The sequence below is a fragment of the Salmo trutta genome, chromosome 28, assembly GCF_901001165.1.
Source record: "Salmo trutta chromosome 28, fSalTru1.1, whole genome shotgun sequence".
Taxonomy (NCBI): domain Eukaryota; kingdom Metazoa; phylum Chordata; class Actinopteri; order Salmoniformes; family Salmonidae; genus Salmo; species Salmo trutta.
This window is the reverse complement of record NC_042984.1, coordinates 6422772-6441397: the sequence shown is the minus strand read 5'-3', so window position 1 is coordinate 6441397 and position 18626 is coordinate 6422772. Positions and strand designations below refer to the sequence as shown.

The following is an 18626-nucleotide window of genomic DNA, read 5'->3' as shown; positions in this document are numbered from 1 at the left end:
CAAGACCATGGTGCTTGCCTACGGAGCTGTGAGGGGAACGGCACCTCCGTACCTTCAGGCTCTGATCAGGCCCTACACCCAAACAAGGGCACTGCGTTCATCCACCTCTGGCCTGCTCGCCTCCCTACCTCTGAGGAAGCACAGTTCCCGCTCAGCCCAGTCAAAACTGTTCGCTGCTCTGGCACCCCAATGGTGGAACAAGCTCCCTCACGACGCCAGGACAGTGGAGTCAATCACCACCTTCCGGAGACACCTGAAACCCCACCTCTTTAAGGAATACCTGGGATAGGATAAAGTAATCCTTCTAACCCCCCCCCCTTAAAAGATTTAGATGCACTATTGTAAAGTGGTTGTTCCACTGGATATCATAAGGTGAATGCACCAATTTGTAAGTCGCTCTGGATAAGAGCGTCTGCTAAATGACTTAAATGTAAATGTTTTATATGGACTGGTTCTTTATATTTGCCATCTGGGTCTTGTTTTAATAATAGAGAAATCAGACCTTCCTGCTGAGTACCTGACAGACTACCATTTCTATAGGAGTAGTTAAAACAAGCTAACAATGGGGCTTTTAGTATATAAAAAAAGTATTGATATACATCTACTAGTATGCCATCAAGCCCTGTGGGTTTTCCAGACTGAAAGGATTTAATAGCCTCCAAAAGTTATTCCTTTGTAATTTGGCCTTCTCACTGATCTATTCGTATGTTTGTTAGTTTAAAAAAAAAAACATTATTTGGAAAGAATTCCTTACAGTTATCGGCATTCAGAGGGTGAGATGGAAAAAAAAACTTCTGCTTAAAATATTTAGCTTCCTCTTTTAAAAAATCATAGATGACTCCATCTTTAGTGGGCAAAAGACTACTTAGTTGTAGTCACAAACCGGTTACCTATAACTACAAACATAGTTATGTTTTTGGGTTATTACAAATGTATTAACTTATTTCCAGATATCTTCTAAATGACCCACAAAGAGAAAATGGTACCCGCTTGCTCTAATTGCATAGTACCTCACTTGTTCTCCTTTTTGTTTTGTCAAGTTTTCTGCATTAACTCTGTGAAGTAGGCTACAGGGGTACATTTTTGGCTAGCTTGCTGGCTAATATAACTTAATATAGATAGCTAACATTCTTTGATAACTGGTCCAGAGGTCGCTATTTATTTCCAAAAATAAATAGTGGTTTAGTTTATTGTAGCTTTAAACTAGGTGTTGATAGCAACTGGCTGACTCATGCGTAATGTGAGCAGGCTGGTAGGGTTGACGTTAGCACGCTAGTAGGTCTAACGTTAGCACGCTAGTTGGTTAGCAACCTTGCAAGTTGATTTGTAACAATACATTCATAAAGTATTTGCTTGTAAGCTAGCTAAAAAAATACAATTTAAACCAGTATTTATGAGTGCAAATGATTTGGTTTAATTTGAAGTTATACATTTGAAGTTATTCCTGTTGGAGTTTACATTATAGGGAATAGGCTGGCTTGCTGAGTCCTCAATATTAATAACTAGAAAAATAGAAAAGAGAGGAGTAACTTTGCATTGGGACTTTTGACGCGTATACTAATGCAAATCCATATGTTACATGTGGTTACCTTTAAGCCCTGATCCCAAAGACTCGACTACCCCCGCATGGATAAAAAGAGATCTGCTCATTTTCAGCCACTAATGAGGTTCATTTGAATTTCCTGAAGCATCATGAAAAATATCTGCGACAAAAGAGTGATCACGTTACGATCCGACATCTGTACCTTTAAAAAAAAATACATCATACCTGCACCCATAGCCTATTTATCCCAGTCATTCATCAATTCAGGTTGGGTGAGTGACGCCGGTCCAAGGGCATGTGTTCTTTGATCTTTGCGTAATCTTATCCTTGCATAATTTTATCATTGCATAATTTTATCCTTGCGTAATCTTCTATGGAGATTTGGATAGGGTGCAGAGGAGTGTTTTGTTTGAAGCTGGACTATAGGCGAGGAAGAATTTCTCCTCTCTGTCTCTCTGCATCCCGTTTGTTGTCCTTACATTGGAGAGACTATTACTGTACGGACTAAAACGAAGTGCAAATTATAAACAGACGTGTCTGATTTGGTAGCGGATGGATTTCATTTCAGAGAATGATTGAGGATGGCTAAATCTGATCTGACGTTAAGGTAGGATACATTCTGTATTATTATCATGCTGTTTTGGAGCAAATGGAATGCTGTAGAAACTAATCAAATGAAAAATATATATATTTGTTAAAATCTGAATGCATGCAAATATAATTGTTTCTCATAGTGATTGTGTGTGTGACTGAATGTATTTTAGGGGATATACTTCCACTCTATCAGGCATGTAACCATGACGATATCCTCTCCTGTCCAACAGCCATGTCTCTGTTTTCAACAACAATCTGTTTGCTTTTCTTTCAGACCTCAATTAAGCGATGCCTGGGATTCCACCAGCTGCTGCTCCATGCTGTGTAGAAAAAGACCCATAATACAGAAAGTTCTGCTCCTTTAATAACAACACACCGACTGTCTCCTAGCATGTTGCCTCCACGTAGAGCAGGCGCCCTGCCGGAGCCCTCTCCCTCTCCCTCTCCCTCTCCCTCTCCCTCTCCCTCTCCCTCTCTCAGCCTGAGGAGGATCCAGGTTCGATGGGCCTTGTACCTCTTCCTCTCCCTGGCCCTCCTCTGGTTCCCATCTGGGGCGGTAGCCTCAACCCTCAACTGCCACAAGACCTGCATCTGTGCCAGTAACATCGTGAGCTGTTCCAAGATGAACCTGACCACGGTGCCGACTGGCCTGCCTCTCTACACGGCCGTCCTGGACCTCAGCTACAACCACGTCTCCCGGCTGAGGGCTGAGTGGACCACGGTGAAACTCATCAAACTCCACAACCTCCTGCTCAGTCACAACGGCCTTCACTTCCTCTCCTCTGAGGCCTTCGTCTACATCAAACATATGCGCTACCTGGACCTGTCCTCCAACAACCTGCGACAGCTGGACGAGTTCATCTTCGAGCCGCTGGGGCAGCTGGAGGTGAGAGACAGACAGACAGAGAGAGAGAGAGAGAGAGAGAGAGAGAGAGAGAGAGAGAGAGAGATTAGAGAGAGAGAGAGAGAGAGAGAGATTAGAGAGAGACAGAGAGAGACAGAGAGAGAGAGAGAGCAAGAAAGGAGGGATTAGAGAGAGACTGAGATTGAGAGAGACAGAGAGATTTTTTAAACTATTTGCACATAATTATAACACTGTATGTAGACATAATATGACATTTAAAATGTGTCTATTCCTTTGAAACTTGTGAGTGTAATGTTTACTGTTCATTTTTGATTGTTTATTTCACTTTAGTTAATTATCTATTTCACTTGCTTTTACTGTTTCATTATTATAACGCCACATTACCTGGTATTTGCAAGCAACTACACAATTCAGGTTTAAAACACACATGGTTCATTTCTCCATATTCCCAGGTGCTGTTGCTGTACAACAACCGTATATCTCAGATTGACCGCTCAGCCTTCCAGGGTCTCCACAGCCTGCAGAAACTCTACCTGTCCCAGAACATGATCTCACGCTTCCCTCTGGAACTGGTCAAAGACAAGACCCGCCTGGAGAAACTCAGCCTGATGGACATCTCCTCCAACAGGATCAAGGTATAGGACTGTGTGTGTGTGTGTGTGTGTGTGTGTGTCTGTCTGTCTGTCTGTCTGTCTGTCTGTCTGTCTGTCTGTCTGTCTGTCTGTCTGTCTGTGTGTGTGTGTGTGTGTGTGTGTGTGTGTGTGTGTGTGTGTGTGTGTGTGCGTGCATAATGTTTTTTATACCTTTATTGTGTTTACTTGACCTAACCATGATGTTGACCTTGCAGACTGCAGTGTGTGTTACTACAGCACTGTTATGACTTTAGGATTTTATTTCTGTTATGACTTTAGGATTTTATTCCTGTTATGACTTTAGGATTTTATTCCTGTTATGACTTTAGGATTTTATTCCTGTTATGAATTTAGGATTTTATTTCTGTTATGACTTTAGGATTTTATTCCTGTTATGACTTTAGGATTTTATTTCTGTTATGACTTTAGGATTTTATTTCTGTTATGACTTTAGGATGTTATTCCTGTTATGACTTTAGGATTTTATTTCTGTTATGACTTTAGGATGTTATTCCTGTTATGACTTTAGGATTTTATTTCTGTTATGACTTTAGGATGTTATTCCTGTTATGACTTTAGGATTTTATTTCTGTTATGACTTCAGGACTTTATTTATGTGCCTGTGAGGTGTGAAACACCTTGAGATTTACCTGAATTCTAAAGTATGCTGTGCAAATAAAATATATTATTATTATTAGGTCCCCCATGCATTACAAATGTAATTGTTTCTCATAATGTCTGTATTATTAGGTCCCCCCCATCGAGGAGCTGCAGGTGCTGCCTGCCTGGATAAAGAATGGCCTCTACTTCCACAACAACCCTCTGATCTGTGACTGTAGCCTTTATAGTCTCCTGGCCCACTGGCACATCCTCCGGCTCAACTCAGCCCTGGACTTTAAAGATGAGTACAGCTGCTATCTCCCCGGGCCCCAGAAAAGCAGGGTAGGGGTCTTCGACCTGAACAGAGACTACATGAACTGCAGTACGTTCTACGAGGCGGACGAGGAAGCTTGGTTGGAACAGACGCTGATCTTGCGCTGTGACACTAAACACAGGGATCTGTTTAAGACCTGGGTGATGCCTGGTGATGTAGTGGTGACGGAAGGGCTTAATCAGACAGCCAAGGTACTTCCTGACGGTAGTCTCCAGATCGGTCCGGTGAAGCCGGACGACTCGGGGACGTATACGTGCTACGCTGTGAGCGAAGCCCTCAACGAGACGATCTACGTGCTGCTCAAGGTGTTTATGGTTCTGTAATGTGTTCGCTGTGTGTTGTGATGTACAGTACTCCTGTGATATCTTTATTTCCCCTTGGGGATCAATAAAGGTACAGTGGTAAGAAACAGTAATGTGTACCCTTTGGAATTACCTGGATTTCCTCATCAATTGGTCATCAAATTTGATCTGATCTTCATCTAAGTCACAACAATAAGACAAACATAGTGTGCTTAAACTAATAACACACAAATTATTGTGTTTTTTTGTCTATGTTGAATACATTATTTAAACATTCACAGTGTAGGTTGGAGAAAGTATGTGAACCACTTGGCTAATGACTTCCCCAAAAGCTAATTGGAGTCAGGAGTCAGCTAACCTGGAGTCCAATCAATGAGACGAGATTGGAGATGTTGGTTAGAGCTGCCTTGCCCTATAAAAAACACTCACAAAATGTAAGTTTGCTATTCATAAGAAGCATTGCCTGATGTGAACCATGCCTCGAACAAAAGAGATCTCAGAAGACCTAAGATCAAGAATTGTTGACTTGCATAAAGCTGGAAGGGTTACAAAAGTATCTCTAAAAGTCTTGATGTTCATCAGTCCACGGTAAGACTAATTGTCTATAAATGGAGAAAGTTCAGTACTGTTGCTACTCTCCCCATGAGTGGGCATCCTGCAATGATGACTGCAAGAGCACAGCACAGAATGTTCAATGAGGTTAAGAAGAAACCTAGAGTGTCAGCTAAAGACTTGCAGAAATCTCTGGAACATGCTAACATCTCTGTTGACGAGTCTACAATACGTAAAACACTAAACAATAATCGTGTTCATGGGAGGACACCATGGAAGAAGCCTCTGCTGTCCCAAAAAACATTGCTGCATGTCTGAAGTTTGCAAAAGAGCACCTGGGAGCATCATAGTTTGGGGCTGCTTTGCTGCCTCAGGGCCTGGACAGCTTGCTATCATCGACGGGAAAATGAATTCCCAAGTTTATCAAGACACTTTGCAGGAGAATGTTAGGCTATCTGTCCACCAATTGAAGCTCAACAGAAGTTGGATGATGCAACAGGACAACGACCCAAAACATAGAAGTAAATCCACAACAGAATGGCTTCAACAGAAGAAAATACGCCTTCTGGAGTGGCCCAGTCAGAGTGCTGACCTCAACTTGATTGAGATGCTGTGGAATGACTTCAAGAGAGCGGTTCACACCAGACGTCCCAAGAATATTGCTGAACTGAAACAGTTTTGTAAAGACGAATGGTCCAAAATTCCTCCTGACCGTTGTGCAGGTCTGATCCTCAACTACAGAAAACGTTTGGTTGAGGTTATTGCTGCCAAAGGAGGGTTAACCTGTTATTAAATCCAAGGGTTCACATACTTTTTCCACCCTGCACTGTGAATGTTTACACGGTGTGTTCAATAAAGACATGAAAACGTATAATTGTTTGTGTGTTATTAGTTTAAGCAGACTGTGTTTGTCTATTGTTGTGACCTAGATGAAGATCAGATCAGATTTTATGACCAATTTATGCAGAAATCCAGGTAATTCCAAAGGGTTCACATACTTTTTCTTGCCAGTGTAAATTCAATTAAATTCAAATCTATTCTATACAATTCAATTTAGAGCGTCTGCAAAATCTAAATTAAATTAAACTTAATTCCTATCAATTCCCAAAGGTGCATAACTTCACGGAGAAGGGACATGGCGAGAACCTGAACACGGCCTACACCACCCTGGTGGGCTGTGTAACCAGTGTGGTCCTAGTGTTTATCTACCTGTACCTGACCCCCTGCCGATGCTTCTGCTGCCCCAAGAACAACCACCAGGATTCCTTCCACTCCTCCATGCTCAGCCATGAAGACCTGGCCAACAACACTGACCCAAGGCACGTGGCCTTCATCGACCCCAAGGAGCTTGGGCAGAACGGGAAGGTGAACCCCAGCGATATGGAGGGGGACCAGGGAGAGATGGATGAGGAGGGAGGGTTATTGGGGAAGGGAAGGAGGAAGAAGTCTGTAGCTGAGTCTATTAGTTTGGTCTTCTCTGACACCCCCATAGTAGTCTGAGATGGTATGGACCGGAGAGCTCGGTGTACGCTGTGATGTGATTGGATGGATCAGTGAATACTTCCTGGAGGAGGGAACTTGGACAGAAAGCCAATCACAGCTCCCCAAACTGACCAAACTGACCAATGAGAAGCTTCAGGGGAGTGTTAAACACATGGCCTTTGTATCAACAAGGACAATTGACAATAGTCAGGACCGTTCCAGCATTTCATTCGTAGCACTTAAATATACAGTACATACTGTGAAATCCTGACAGAGTAGTGTAAGAGGACACTGTTCCTTCCTGTGATACAGTAATGATGGAAGAAGATATAATGTTTGGACAGTATCAGTACTCAGGAAGACATTGACTGGTGGAGACACAGAGAATATGAGACGTGCACCATTTTAAACATTTAAAGAAAGGATATAAAATAGAAATGAACACTTTTGGGAAAATAAAACAGTTCACACATATGACATAATCAAGTCATGAACATGAGCCTTGTAGACTGACTCATATTTCTATTTACTGATAAGAGTAGACTAGCGTGAGCGTCTTCTGTAGACGTTAGTACGTACACACGATAGCTATACCCATAGAAATGGAATGACTTTATATTACTTCCTGACATGGGTACATTCAATATGGCCGTCAGTCCACCCATCATAGAACATTGACATGGATGGGAATGTCTATTCTAGTAATTCTATTTCTATGTATATACCCCTCCACCCCGACAGACAGGCCGACAGACAGGCCGACAGGGCGACAGGGCGACAGACCTACAGGCCGACAGAGAAACAGAGAGACAGAGAGACAGAGAGACAGAGAGACAGACAGACAGACAGACAGACAGACAGACAGACAGACAGACAGACAGACAGACAGACAGACGTCTTCAGAGTTGGCCAAACTCTCTATTACGTTTGCTACCAGCAGGTCATGAATAATCGTTACCAGTGAGTCAAACTGAAGAGGAGCAACATGTTATCAACAAGCGTCACCTTACAGCCCACAGACCAGACAGAGTGGGAACCAGGAAATGTGACTTCTCTTCTACTCCCTCATAGTTAGGTCAGATAGTTATTTAGTCATAATGAGATAGCAACAGAGCACAATAGTGGAATAGAAGATCATTGTGGTTCACTTGATACTTGATTTAATTATGAATAGGTCAACTACTGTACGAAGACTACACCCTTGTTAAGCCATGCGTTCATATGATCTAACATGGAGAATTATAATCATCATTAGGAAGAAGAAACAGTGGTATTTAAAAAAAAAATGTTGCTATGTTTTAAGAGGCAGTCACTAAGAGGTGAGATATTATACTGAAAAATAATATATGTATAAACGCAACATGTAGAGCGTTGGCCCCTGTGTTTCATGAGCTGAAATAAAATTTTCCATAAGCACAGAAAGCTTGTTTCTCTAAAAAGTTGTGCACAAATTTGTTTCCATCCTTTTAGTGAGCATTTCTCCTTTGCCAAAATAATCTATCCACCTGACAGGTGTGGCATATCAAGAAGCTGATTAAACAAGCATGATCATTACACAGTTGCACCTTGTGCTGCGGACAATAAAAGGCCACTCTAAAATGTGCAGTTTTGTTAGACAACACAATGCCACAGATGTCTCAAGTTTTGAGGAAGTGTAGAATAGGCATGCTGACTGCAGGAACGTCCACCAGAACTGTTGCCAGAGACATTAATGTTAATTTCTCTACCATAAGCCGCCTCCGAAAATCATTTTAGAGAATTTGGCAGTACGTCCAAACGGCCTCACAACCACAGACCACGTGTAACCATGCCAGTCCAGGATCTCTAAGTCCAGCTTCTTCACCTGCGGGATCGTCTGAGACCTGTCACAGTGAATGGCTCATCACGCTGGTCCCTGTCACAATGAATGGTTCATCATGCTGGTCCCTGTCACAGTGAATGGTTCATCACGCTGGTCCCTGTCACAGTGAATGGCTCATCACGCTGGTCCCTGTCACAGTGAATGGTTCATCATGCTGGTCCCTGTCACAATGAATGGCTTGAATAGTAGGTAAACACAGTCAGTCATTAGGACAGCTCATTATAGAACCACCCGTCTCCATCTGCTAGCCCAGGTTCATTAATATACATCATCATGTTGTAGCTAGCATGCTATATTCCATTATATACATCATCATGTTGTAGCTAGCATGCTATATTCCATTATATACATCATCATGTTATAGCTAGCATGCTATATTCCATTAATATACATCATCATGTTATAGCTAGCATGCTATATTCCATTAATATACATCATCATGTTATAGCTAGCATGCTATATTCCATTAATATACATCATCATGTTATAGCTAGCCTGCTATATTCCATTAATATACATCATCATGTTATAGCTAGCATGCTATATTCCATTATATACATCATCATGTTGTAGCTAGCATGCTATATTCCATTAATATACATCATCATGTTGTAGCAAGCATGCTATATTCCATTAATATACATCATCATGTTATAGCTAGCATGCTATATTCCATTAATATACATCATCATGTTATAGCTAGCCTGCTATATTCCATTAATATACATCATCATGTTATAGCTAGCATGCTATATTCCATTAATATACATCATCATATTGTAGCTAGCATGCTATATTCCATTAATATACATCATCATGTTGAAGCTAGCATGCTATATTCCATTAATATACATCATCATGTTGTAGCTAGCATGCTATATTCCATTAATATACATCATCATGTTATAGCTAGCATGCTATATTCCATTAATATACATCATCATGTTATAGCTAGCATGCTATATTCCATTAATATACATCATCATGTTGTAGCTAGCATGCTATATTCCATTAATATACATCATCATGTTGTAGCTAGCATGCTATGACCCTAACGACAGGAGAGAGCTGGGTAATGTTCAATAGGAGGAAAGTGTTTTGAAACAGAGTGAAACGGGGAGGTACTACCTCTGTCTTCAAATTTAATTCATAAATGCAAATTGTATTCAGGCTCTTTCTAGTGTGGCTGGCTGTTGAGCCCAAATTAACCTGGTTTTCAAGCAGACGAGACGTCCACCACTGTCCATGTCTTAGCCAAAAACAAAACGAACTGATTACAATATCGTGAGCGCCTTTGTCATGACAGCGACAGGGCTACTGATGTCTGAATGCTAATTACATAGTTTGATAAGGCTTCCCTCTGCCTCACTGTGTTTGTGTGTGTATGTGTATGTGTGTGTGTGCGTGAAGGGGTGGGTGCGTGATTGCTTGCGTGTGTGTGTTTGGGTGCATGGGTGTGTGCATGTGTGTGTGAGCATGAGTCCGTGTGTGTGTTTCCCTGTGTGTGTGTTTCCCTGTGTGTGTTTCCCTGTGTGTTTCCCTGTGTGTGTTTCCCTGTGTGTGTGCTTCCCTGTGTGTGTTTCCCTGTGTGTTTCCCTGTGTGTGTTTCCCTGTGTGTTTCCCTGTGTGTGTTTCCCTGTGTGTGTGTTTCCCTGTGTGTGTTTCCCTGTGTGTTTCCCTGTGTGTTTCCCTGTGTGTGTTTCCCTGTGTGTGTGTTTCCCTGTGTGTGTTTCCCTGTGTGTGTGTTTCCCTGTGTGTGTTTCCCTGTGTGTTTCCCTGTGTGTGTTTCCCTGTGTGTGTGTTTCCCTGTGTGTGTTTCCCTGTGTGTGTTTCCCTGTGTGTGTTTCCCTGTGTGTGTTTCGCTGTGTGTGTGTTTCCCTGTGTGTGTGTTTCCCTGTGTGTGTTTCCCTGTGTGTGTGTTTCCCTGTGTGTGTGTTTCCCTGTGTGTGTTTCCCTGTGTGTGTGTTTCCCTGTGTGTGTGTTTCCCTGTGTGTGTGTTTCCCTGTGTGTGTGTTTCCCTGTGTGTGTTTCCCTGTGTGTGTTTCCCTGTGTATGTGTTTCCCTGTGTATGTGTTTCCCTGTGTATGTGTTTCCCTGTGTGTGTTTCCCTGTGTATGTGTTTCCCTGTGTGTGTTTCCCTGTGTGTGTGTTTCCCTGTGTGTGTTTCCCTGTGTGTGTGCAGACAGGGCTTATCCCTCCTACACTCCATTCTCTCGGCCCAACAGAGTGACCCCGTTGATTCAGTCTGGATTTGTTTGTTATCATTGTGTATATTTGTCATTCTGGGGCTGTCCTATAGTTACATTTGGAAGCAGTCATTGCCACTCAGACAAGTAGTTTGTGTGTCTCAAGTCAAGCTACATGTATTTGCTTTGATCATGTAATGAAACACAAGATTTGTTGCAGTGGCTATGGTTCGTTCTAGCCTGGTTAAAGACAGAGTGAAGTCTTGTTTAACCAAGCAAGGTTCACGTTCCTCAGTATTCCAGCCTCGTCAATATTTCACTGAAACAGATCATTGTTGTGAATCTGCGAAATCCAAAAGCCTTTTTTTCCCCCATATGGATCATCTTTTGATATGAACATTGTGCCTGTGCCTCTCTGAATGTATTGTACTGGATGGATGAATCATTTACAGTAACAGTAGCTGTGTGTCTCTGACATAGCCAGATACTTGTACCAGGGACGGTTTACAGTAACAGTAGCTGTGTGTCTCTGACAGTAGCCAGATATCTGTACCAGGGACCGTTTACAGTAACAGTAGCTGCATGTCTCTGACAGTAGCCAGATATCGGTACCAGGGACGGTTTACAGTAACAGTAGCTGTGTGTCTCTGACTGTAGCCAGATACTTGTACCAGGGACGGTTTACAGTAACAGTAGCTGCATGTCTCTGACAGTAGCCAGATATCGGTACCAGGGACGGTTTACAGTAACAGTAGCTGTGTGTCTCTGACAGTAGCCAGATATCGGTACCAGGGGACGGTTTACAGTAACAGTAGCTGCATGTCTCTGACAGTAGCCAGATATCGGTACCAGGGACGGTTTACAGTAACTGTAGCTGCATGTCTCTGACAGTAGCCAGATATCGGTACCAGGGACGGTTTACAGTAACAGTAGCTGTGTGTCTCTGACTGTAGCCAGATATCGGTACCCGGGACGGTTTACAGTAACAGTAGCTGCATGTCTCTGACAGTAGCCAGATATCGGTACCAGGGACGGTTTACAGTAACAGTAGCTGCGTGTCTCTGACTGTAGCCAGATATCGGTACCAGGGACGGTTTACAGTAACAGTAGCTGTGTGTCTCTGACAGTAGCCAGATATCGGTACCAGGGGACGGTTTACAGTAACAGTAGCTGCATGTCTCTGACAGTAGCCAGATATCGGTACCAGGGACGGTTTACAGTAATAGTAGCTGTGTGTCTCTGACAGTAGCCAGATCTCGGTACCAGGGACGGTTTACAGTAACAGTAGCTGCGTGTCTCTGACAGTAGCCAGATATCGGTACCAGGGACGGTTTACAGTAACAGTAGCTGCGTGTCTCTGACTGTAGCCAGATATCGGTACCAGGGACGGTTTACAGTAACTGTAGCTGCATGTCTCTGACAGTAGCCAGATATCGGTACCAGGGACGGTTTACAGTAACTGTAGCTGCATGTCTCTGACAGTAGCCAGATATCGGTACCAGGGACGGTTTACAGTAACAGTAGCTGTGTGTCTCTGACTGTAGCCAGATATCGGTACCAGGGACGGTTTACAGTAACAGTAGCTGCGTGTCTCTGACTGTAGCCAGATATCGGTACCAGGGACGGTTTACAGTAACAGTAGCTGCGTGTCTCTGACTGTAGCCAGATATCGGTACCAGGGACGGTTTACAGTAACTGTAGCTGCATGTCTCTGACAGTAGCCAGATATCGGTACCAGGGACGGTTTACATTGTGTGGAAGAGAGAAGGAAGTCTCACTCATCAGACAGTCATTCCTCTCCCTCTCACATTGTTGGAACATCAGGTGGATTGAGAGAGCATCAATACCAAAGGGAACAATGGACCAATTTAATCTCTACAGGAGATGGACTGCGTCATAAATGGCACCTTATTCCCTATATAGCCCATAGAGCTCTGGTCAAACGTAGTGCACTATGTAGGGATTAGGGTACCATTTGGCACACATACATGGTAATTGAATTCACATAAATATATTAGTTAGTATTGATATGGTTCAATTTCATTCATATCCAAGTATTGTCAACTCCTCATTTGCAATAGCAACAGGTGAGATTATTAGTAACCATAACTAGCATAACACTTATAACCAATTAATTTGCTCTGTGCTAAACTGTATGCTTATGTGTCTCAGTTATCAACTGATGAACCCTCGAGGTTCAGAGTCTGGGTGATGGTGATCGTACGTCAGGCTAGTAAACGTCAGTTTGATCTTTCTAAATAACTAACAGTCCACTAAAACCGTGACTCTATGGGAATAGATTTTTATGCAGCGTGCCTCCAATTTAATAACAATGTCATGTGTTTGCCCTGTTGTTACCCACAATGCATATCAGGATAGTGTCGGCTTCTTCACCTAATAGGTGGTATTCCTCAGTTGCCTGTCACACAAGTAATAAACATAGATATAAAACACAATGGATAACAGAATGGAACACAATATAGTTTTATCCATAGAAATATAATCTATAGAACCTCCCTATTCAAATCAACAAAGTCGAATTGCCAGCATTAGACCTTCTAAGCCTTTTGTATAGATTGTTCAGTTGTGTATTGCTATGTTTTATCAGTGTACTACTGACAGTATTGTTGTACTATTACCCAATTTGGTTGAGTGTCCGTTCTGCATAGTTCCTGTTCCTGTCTTTGCTACAGTCATTCTGTTGTCTCAGTCTATTGTCTTCAACTTTTATATAATGTGTTTATCTGAGTATAAAGCCAATTTCATATAGAAAGAAGAAGGTGTATTTCTGAATGCCTAATATCTACTGAAGACTATGGAGGGACTGAGAGATACAGTAAATAGTTAGCTAGCTATATTACTTCAGCTGCATTGCATGGCAAATATAAGCAAGGTTCTTTACATCCACTGTTTCACAAGACGACAGCCTGGTTTGCTGGTATCACGCCCTGACCATAGAGAGCCCTTGGTTCTCTATGATGTTGTGGTCAGAGCGTGACCAGGGGGGTGTTCTAGTCATTCTATTTCTATGTTGGTGAGTTGTATGGTTCCCAATTAGAGGCAGCTGATAATCGTTGCCTCTAATTGGGGATCATATTTAGGAAGCCCTTTCTCCCACCTGCTTTGTGGGATATTGTTTCAGTTAGTGCCTATGTGCACGCTGTACTTCACGTTCGTTGGATGTTTTGTTGTTTTTTTGTTGTTTCACTGTGAATTAAAATGATGTGGATCTCAACTCACGCTGCGCCTTGGTCCACTCTGTATGACGATCGTGACAGCTGTTTTTCTCAGGAGTCCCTAAAATATTAAACAACACGAATTACGATTTCATACTCATACTAGTCCGTTAACTTGCTAAATAGCGATTTTCGTAAATTAACATCATGACAAAACAATATGCACAATCGTTTGTCTCTACATTAACTAACATATTCCTCTCAATTGTAATTTTTTTGCTTGACTCGTTATGATGTTATAATTACTTACATTTGCTTCCACCTTAATGTTTTGTCAGACATCTTTGCTGAAGAAAGTCACCAGCGACAGATGGCTCGCGTCAAATTCGTCATTGGAACCACTCGATATGATTGGTCATATAAAAACCTTGGGACCCAAATGCATAATGAGCGCTCTAACTCCCCCCTTGTGGTGGTCTGGAGCAATGAAGCCGTGACGCTGGGTACCTCTAAGTCCAGCGGTGTAAGCTCGCAACTTCTAAAGGAGGAACCACTGTATGAGCTTTAACTCATCAATGTAAAGAGGACTACATTATATGTTATTGTAATGGAGTGATGCCAGTTTGATTATTGCTGTTGGTGTTTGTATTCAAGGTCTTTGCTTTGAGGAGGAGTTTGTCTAGCCATTAAGAGTTATGAATGTTAGATATATATATATATTTTTTTTTTTACACTTCAAACAAAGCTGTCAGAATGAGCTGTGAAGTTAAAGTAACAGCAAGCCAAGGCCCCTGGTTGGTGTTGTGATGATTGACTCACAGAATAGTCTATTCAGGTGTTGGGGAACATGCTGCCTCCTAGAGAGAACAGTCTATTCAGGTGTTGGGGAACATGTTGCCTCCTAGAGAGAACAGTCTATTCAGGTGTTGTGGAACATGCTCCCTGCTAGAGAGAACAGTCTATTCAGGTGTTGTGGAACATGCTGCCTCCTAGAGAGAACAGTCTATTCAGGTGTTGGGGAACATGCTCCCTGCTAGAGAGAACAGTCTATTCAGGTGTTGTGTCACACACTTGGGTACTTTGTTGAAGCACCTTTGGCAACGATTACAGCATTGAGTCTTCTTGGGCATGAAGCTACAAGCTTGGCACACCTGTATCTGGGGAGTTTCTCCCATTCTTCTCTACAGATCATCTCAAGCTCTGTCAGGTTGGATGGGGAGCGTTGCTGCACAGCTATTTTCAGGGATCTCCAGAGATGTTCGATCGGGTTTAAGTCCGGACTCTGTCTGGGCCACTCAAGGACATTCAGAGACTTGTCCCGAAGCCACTCCTGTGTTGTCTTGGCTGTGTGCTTAGGGTCATTGTCCTGTTGGAAGGTGGTGAACCTTCGCCGCAGTCTGAGGTCCTGAGCGCTCTGGAGCAGGTTTTCATCAAGGATCTCTCTGTACTTTGCTTCGTTCATCTTTCCCTTGATCCTGACTAGTCTCCCAGTCCCTGCTGCTGAAAGACATCTCCACAGCATGATGCTGCCACCACCATGCTTCACAGTAAGAAATGGTTCCAGGTTTCCTCCAGATGTGACGCTTGGCATTCAGGCCAAAGAGTTCAATCTTGGTTTCTTCAGACCAGAGAATCTTCTTCCATTTAAGAATGATGGAGACCACTGTGTTCTTGGGGACCTTCAATGGTGCCCTTAGCCAGATCTGAGCCTCGACACAATCCTGTCTCGGAGCGCTGTGGACAATTCCTTCGACCTCAGGCTTGGTTTTTGCTCTGTCATGCACTGTCAACTGTGGGATGTTATATAGACAGGTGTGTGCTTTTCCAAATCATGTCCAATCAATTGAATTTACCACAGGTGGACTCTCAAGGATGATCAATGGAAACAGGATGCACCTGAGCTCAATTTTGAGCCTCATAGCATAGGGTCTGAATACTTATGTAAATAAGGTATTTCTGTTTTTAAAAAAAGGTACTGTGTACATGACACCATATCATGCATTGTAAAGATGTGCTGCTTGATGGTGGATGGATTGATTGATTGGTGTCTTGATGATGGATTGATTGATTGATTTATTGGTTGCTTGATTGATTGATTGGTTGATTGGTTGCTTGATCATGGATTGATTGATTGACTAATTGATTGATTGATTGATTGATTGGTTGCTTGATTGGTTGCTTGATGATGTATTGATTGATTGACTAATTGATTGATTGATTGATTGGTTGCTTGATGATGGGTTGATTGATTGGTTGCTTAATTATGAATTAGGGACCTTTATTACCCTCCAGATTAACTTTCTGAGATCCAGTTACTATTTCTCCTGTTTCATTAATGCTACGCTCTCTGTGTATTGCCTGTAAACCTCATAAATATCAACAGTATGAACCGTATGAATAAACATGATCAACAGTATGAACCGTATGAATAAACATGATCAACAGTATGAACCGTATGAATAAACATGATCAACAGTATGAACCGTTTGAATAAACATGAGCAGTCATAAGGCACGTAGACCCAGAGAGACTCAATGAACCATGACTTTCTGTGGACCCGTCCCAAATGGCACCCTATTCCCTATTTAGTACACTACTCTTGACCAGAAATAGTGCACTGTGAAGGGAATAGGGTGCTATTTGGGACGTACACGTGAGAGGAGTTGGCATTAGAAGGAATTGTTTTGAAGTAGACTGCTAAGGCCTTGGGGATTGAAGCTTAACGAATCTGTTTGTTTTTATTGTTTATGGCAATTGTTCTACAAGTCTGTGTGTGTGCGTGCGTGCGTGCGTGCCTGCCTGCCTGCCTTATTGGTCTATTAACTAACTGATGTCACCAGGCAGGCCAAAACTCCATCCCACCAAAACAGACAGACATTTCAGGTGGTCTTTTCAAACAGCTCTTATCAAAAGGGCAATTATCATAATTTTCACGATTTCACAGGATTATTCCATTCCTCATAGAGTGTAAATATTTATAAAACACAGGAAAATCACATTTTTGCATTGTCAAAACACTTGGGAAACGCTCCTCAAATAGATACCTTTTTTGTTTATTGCTAAAGCAGCATCTTAGGAGGTGAAGCATTTGAGGGTAGGGGTTGTGGATGTGTATTTGGTGGTCAGTTGTGTCAATTGAAAGTATTGATATTACTGGTAAAGTCATGTTTAGCTAGGATTCAGGAATTGTCACAATACACAATACACAATATACAATGGCCTTCCCTGTGGCTCGGTTGGTAGAGCATGGTGTTGTTCAACGTCAGGGTTGTGGGTTCGATTCCCACGGGGGTTCAGGCCAAAAAAATATATATATATACATTTTAAAAAATGCATGAAATGAATGAAATGTATGCATTTCACTGCTGTAAGTCACTCTGGATAAGAGCTTCTGCTAAATGACTAAAATGTAAAAATGTACACTTCGATAGCAGGAGGGGTGAAGTCAGGCGCAGGAGACCGAAGTCCGTTAAACATATAATAGAAAAATGCCGCAACAAGGCAGGGTGCACAACAATAAGGCAGGAGGACACCTCCAAAGAGACGGGGCGCAGCCCGGCAACCCTAATGCCTAAAATAACGCAGCGTAACTGGGAAACATACAAAATATTCCCGGCTATCACAAAATACATGACAATCAACAATCCCGAACAAATCCCCAAACGAAACAGACAAACTAAATACCCCACTAACTGACTAACACAAAACAGGTGCAGACCTAAACAGACAAAATCAAACGACACAGAAACATAGATCGGTGGCAGCTAGTAGGCCTGCAACGACAACCGCCGAGCACCGCCCGACCAGGGAGAGGCGCCACCTTCTGTGGACGTTGTGACAGGAATTTGTTTTGGTGTGTAGCCAGCTTATTACTGTAGCATGGCACATGCACAAAAAAAGAGAGTGAGTTTAGTTTTCTTTTTAACAAAAATCTGTTTTTTTTACTACACTATTGCTAAAAAAAAAAGTACCCACTTCATAATGTAATTTTCAATGCATCATAAGAATTATTACATAATACGCGTTATTCATTCAGCATATTTATTACATTATTGACAATGCATTACATTATCTGTGTTTATAACATTATAAATGCAAAAGTTATTACATTACTAGCAGCCATTACATTATTGGCAATTATTACATTATCAGTTGCTACAAAAAAGCTAACAAACGTTAAAGCTAACAAACGTTAAAGCTAACAAACGTCACATCATTAATAAAAAATACAAACATAAAAGTACGTGTAGACATGTACAGTACCTTGCAAACGCATTCATACCCCTTGGATTTCTTCATATTTTACAAATCAAATCCAAATCAAATCAAATTTTATTTGTCACATACACACGGTTAGCAGATGTTAATGCGAGTGTAGCGAAATGCTTGTGCTTCTAGTTCCGACAATGCAGTAATAACCAACGAGTAATCTAACCTACCAATTTCACAACAATTACCTTATACACACAAGTGTGAAGGAATAAAGAATATGTACATAA

The 18626-nt window shown here is 42.0% G+C and overlaps 1 protein-coding gene across 1 annotated transcript in view; it reads left to right on the top strand.

Annotated features, from left to right (window-relative positions):
- Nucleotides 1–1468: 1468 nt before the first annotated feature.
- LOC115166457 (amphoterin-induced protein 1-like) overlaps nucleotides 1469–18626 on the top strand; it is a 51924-nt gene continuing 34766 nt past the window's right edge. Inside the window, exons 1-5 of the mRNA XM_029720357.1 lie at nucleotides 1469–2150; nucleotides 2412–3023; nucleotides 3455–3637; nucleotides 4385–4873; nucleotides 6533–6871. Of these exons, the coding sequence (XP_029576217.1) occupies nucleotides 2529–3023; nucleotides 3455–3637; nucleotides 4385–4873; nucleotides 6533–6871 (1506 nt within the window). The 5' untranslated portion in view covers nucleotides 1469–2150; nucleotides 2412–2528. The remainder of the gene's footprint in view (nucleotides 2151–2411; nucleotides 3024–3454; nucleotides 3638–4384; nucleotides 4874–6532; nucleotides 6872–18626) is intronic.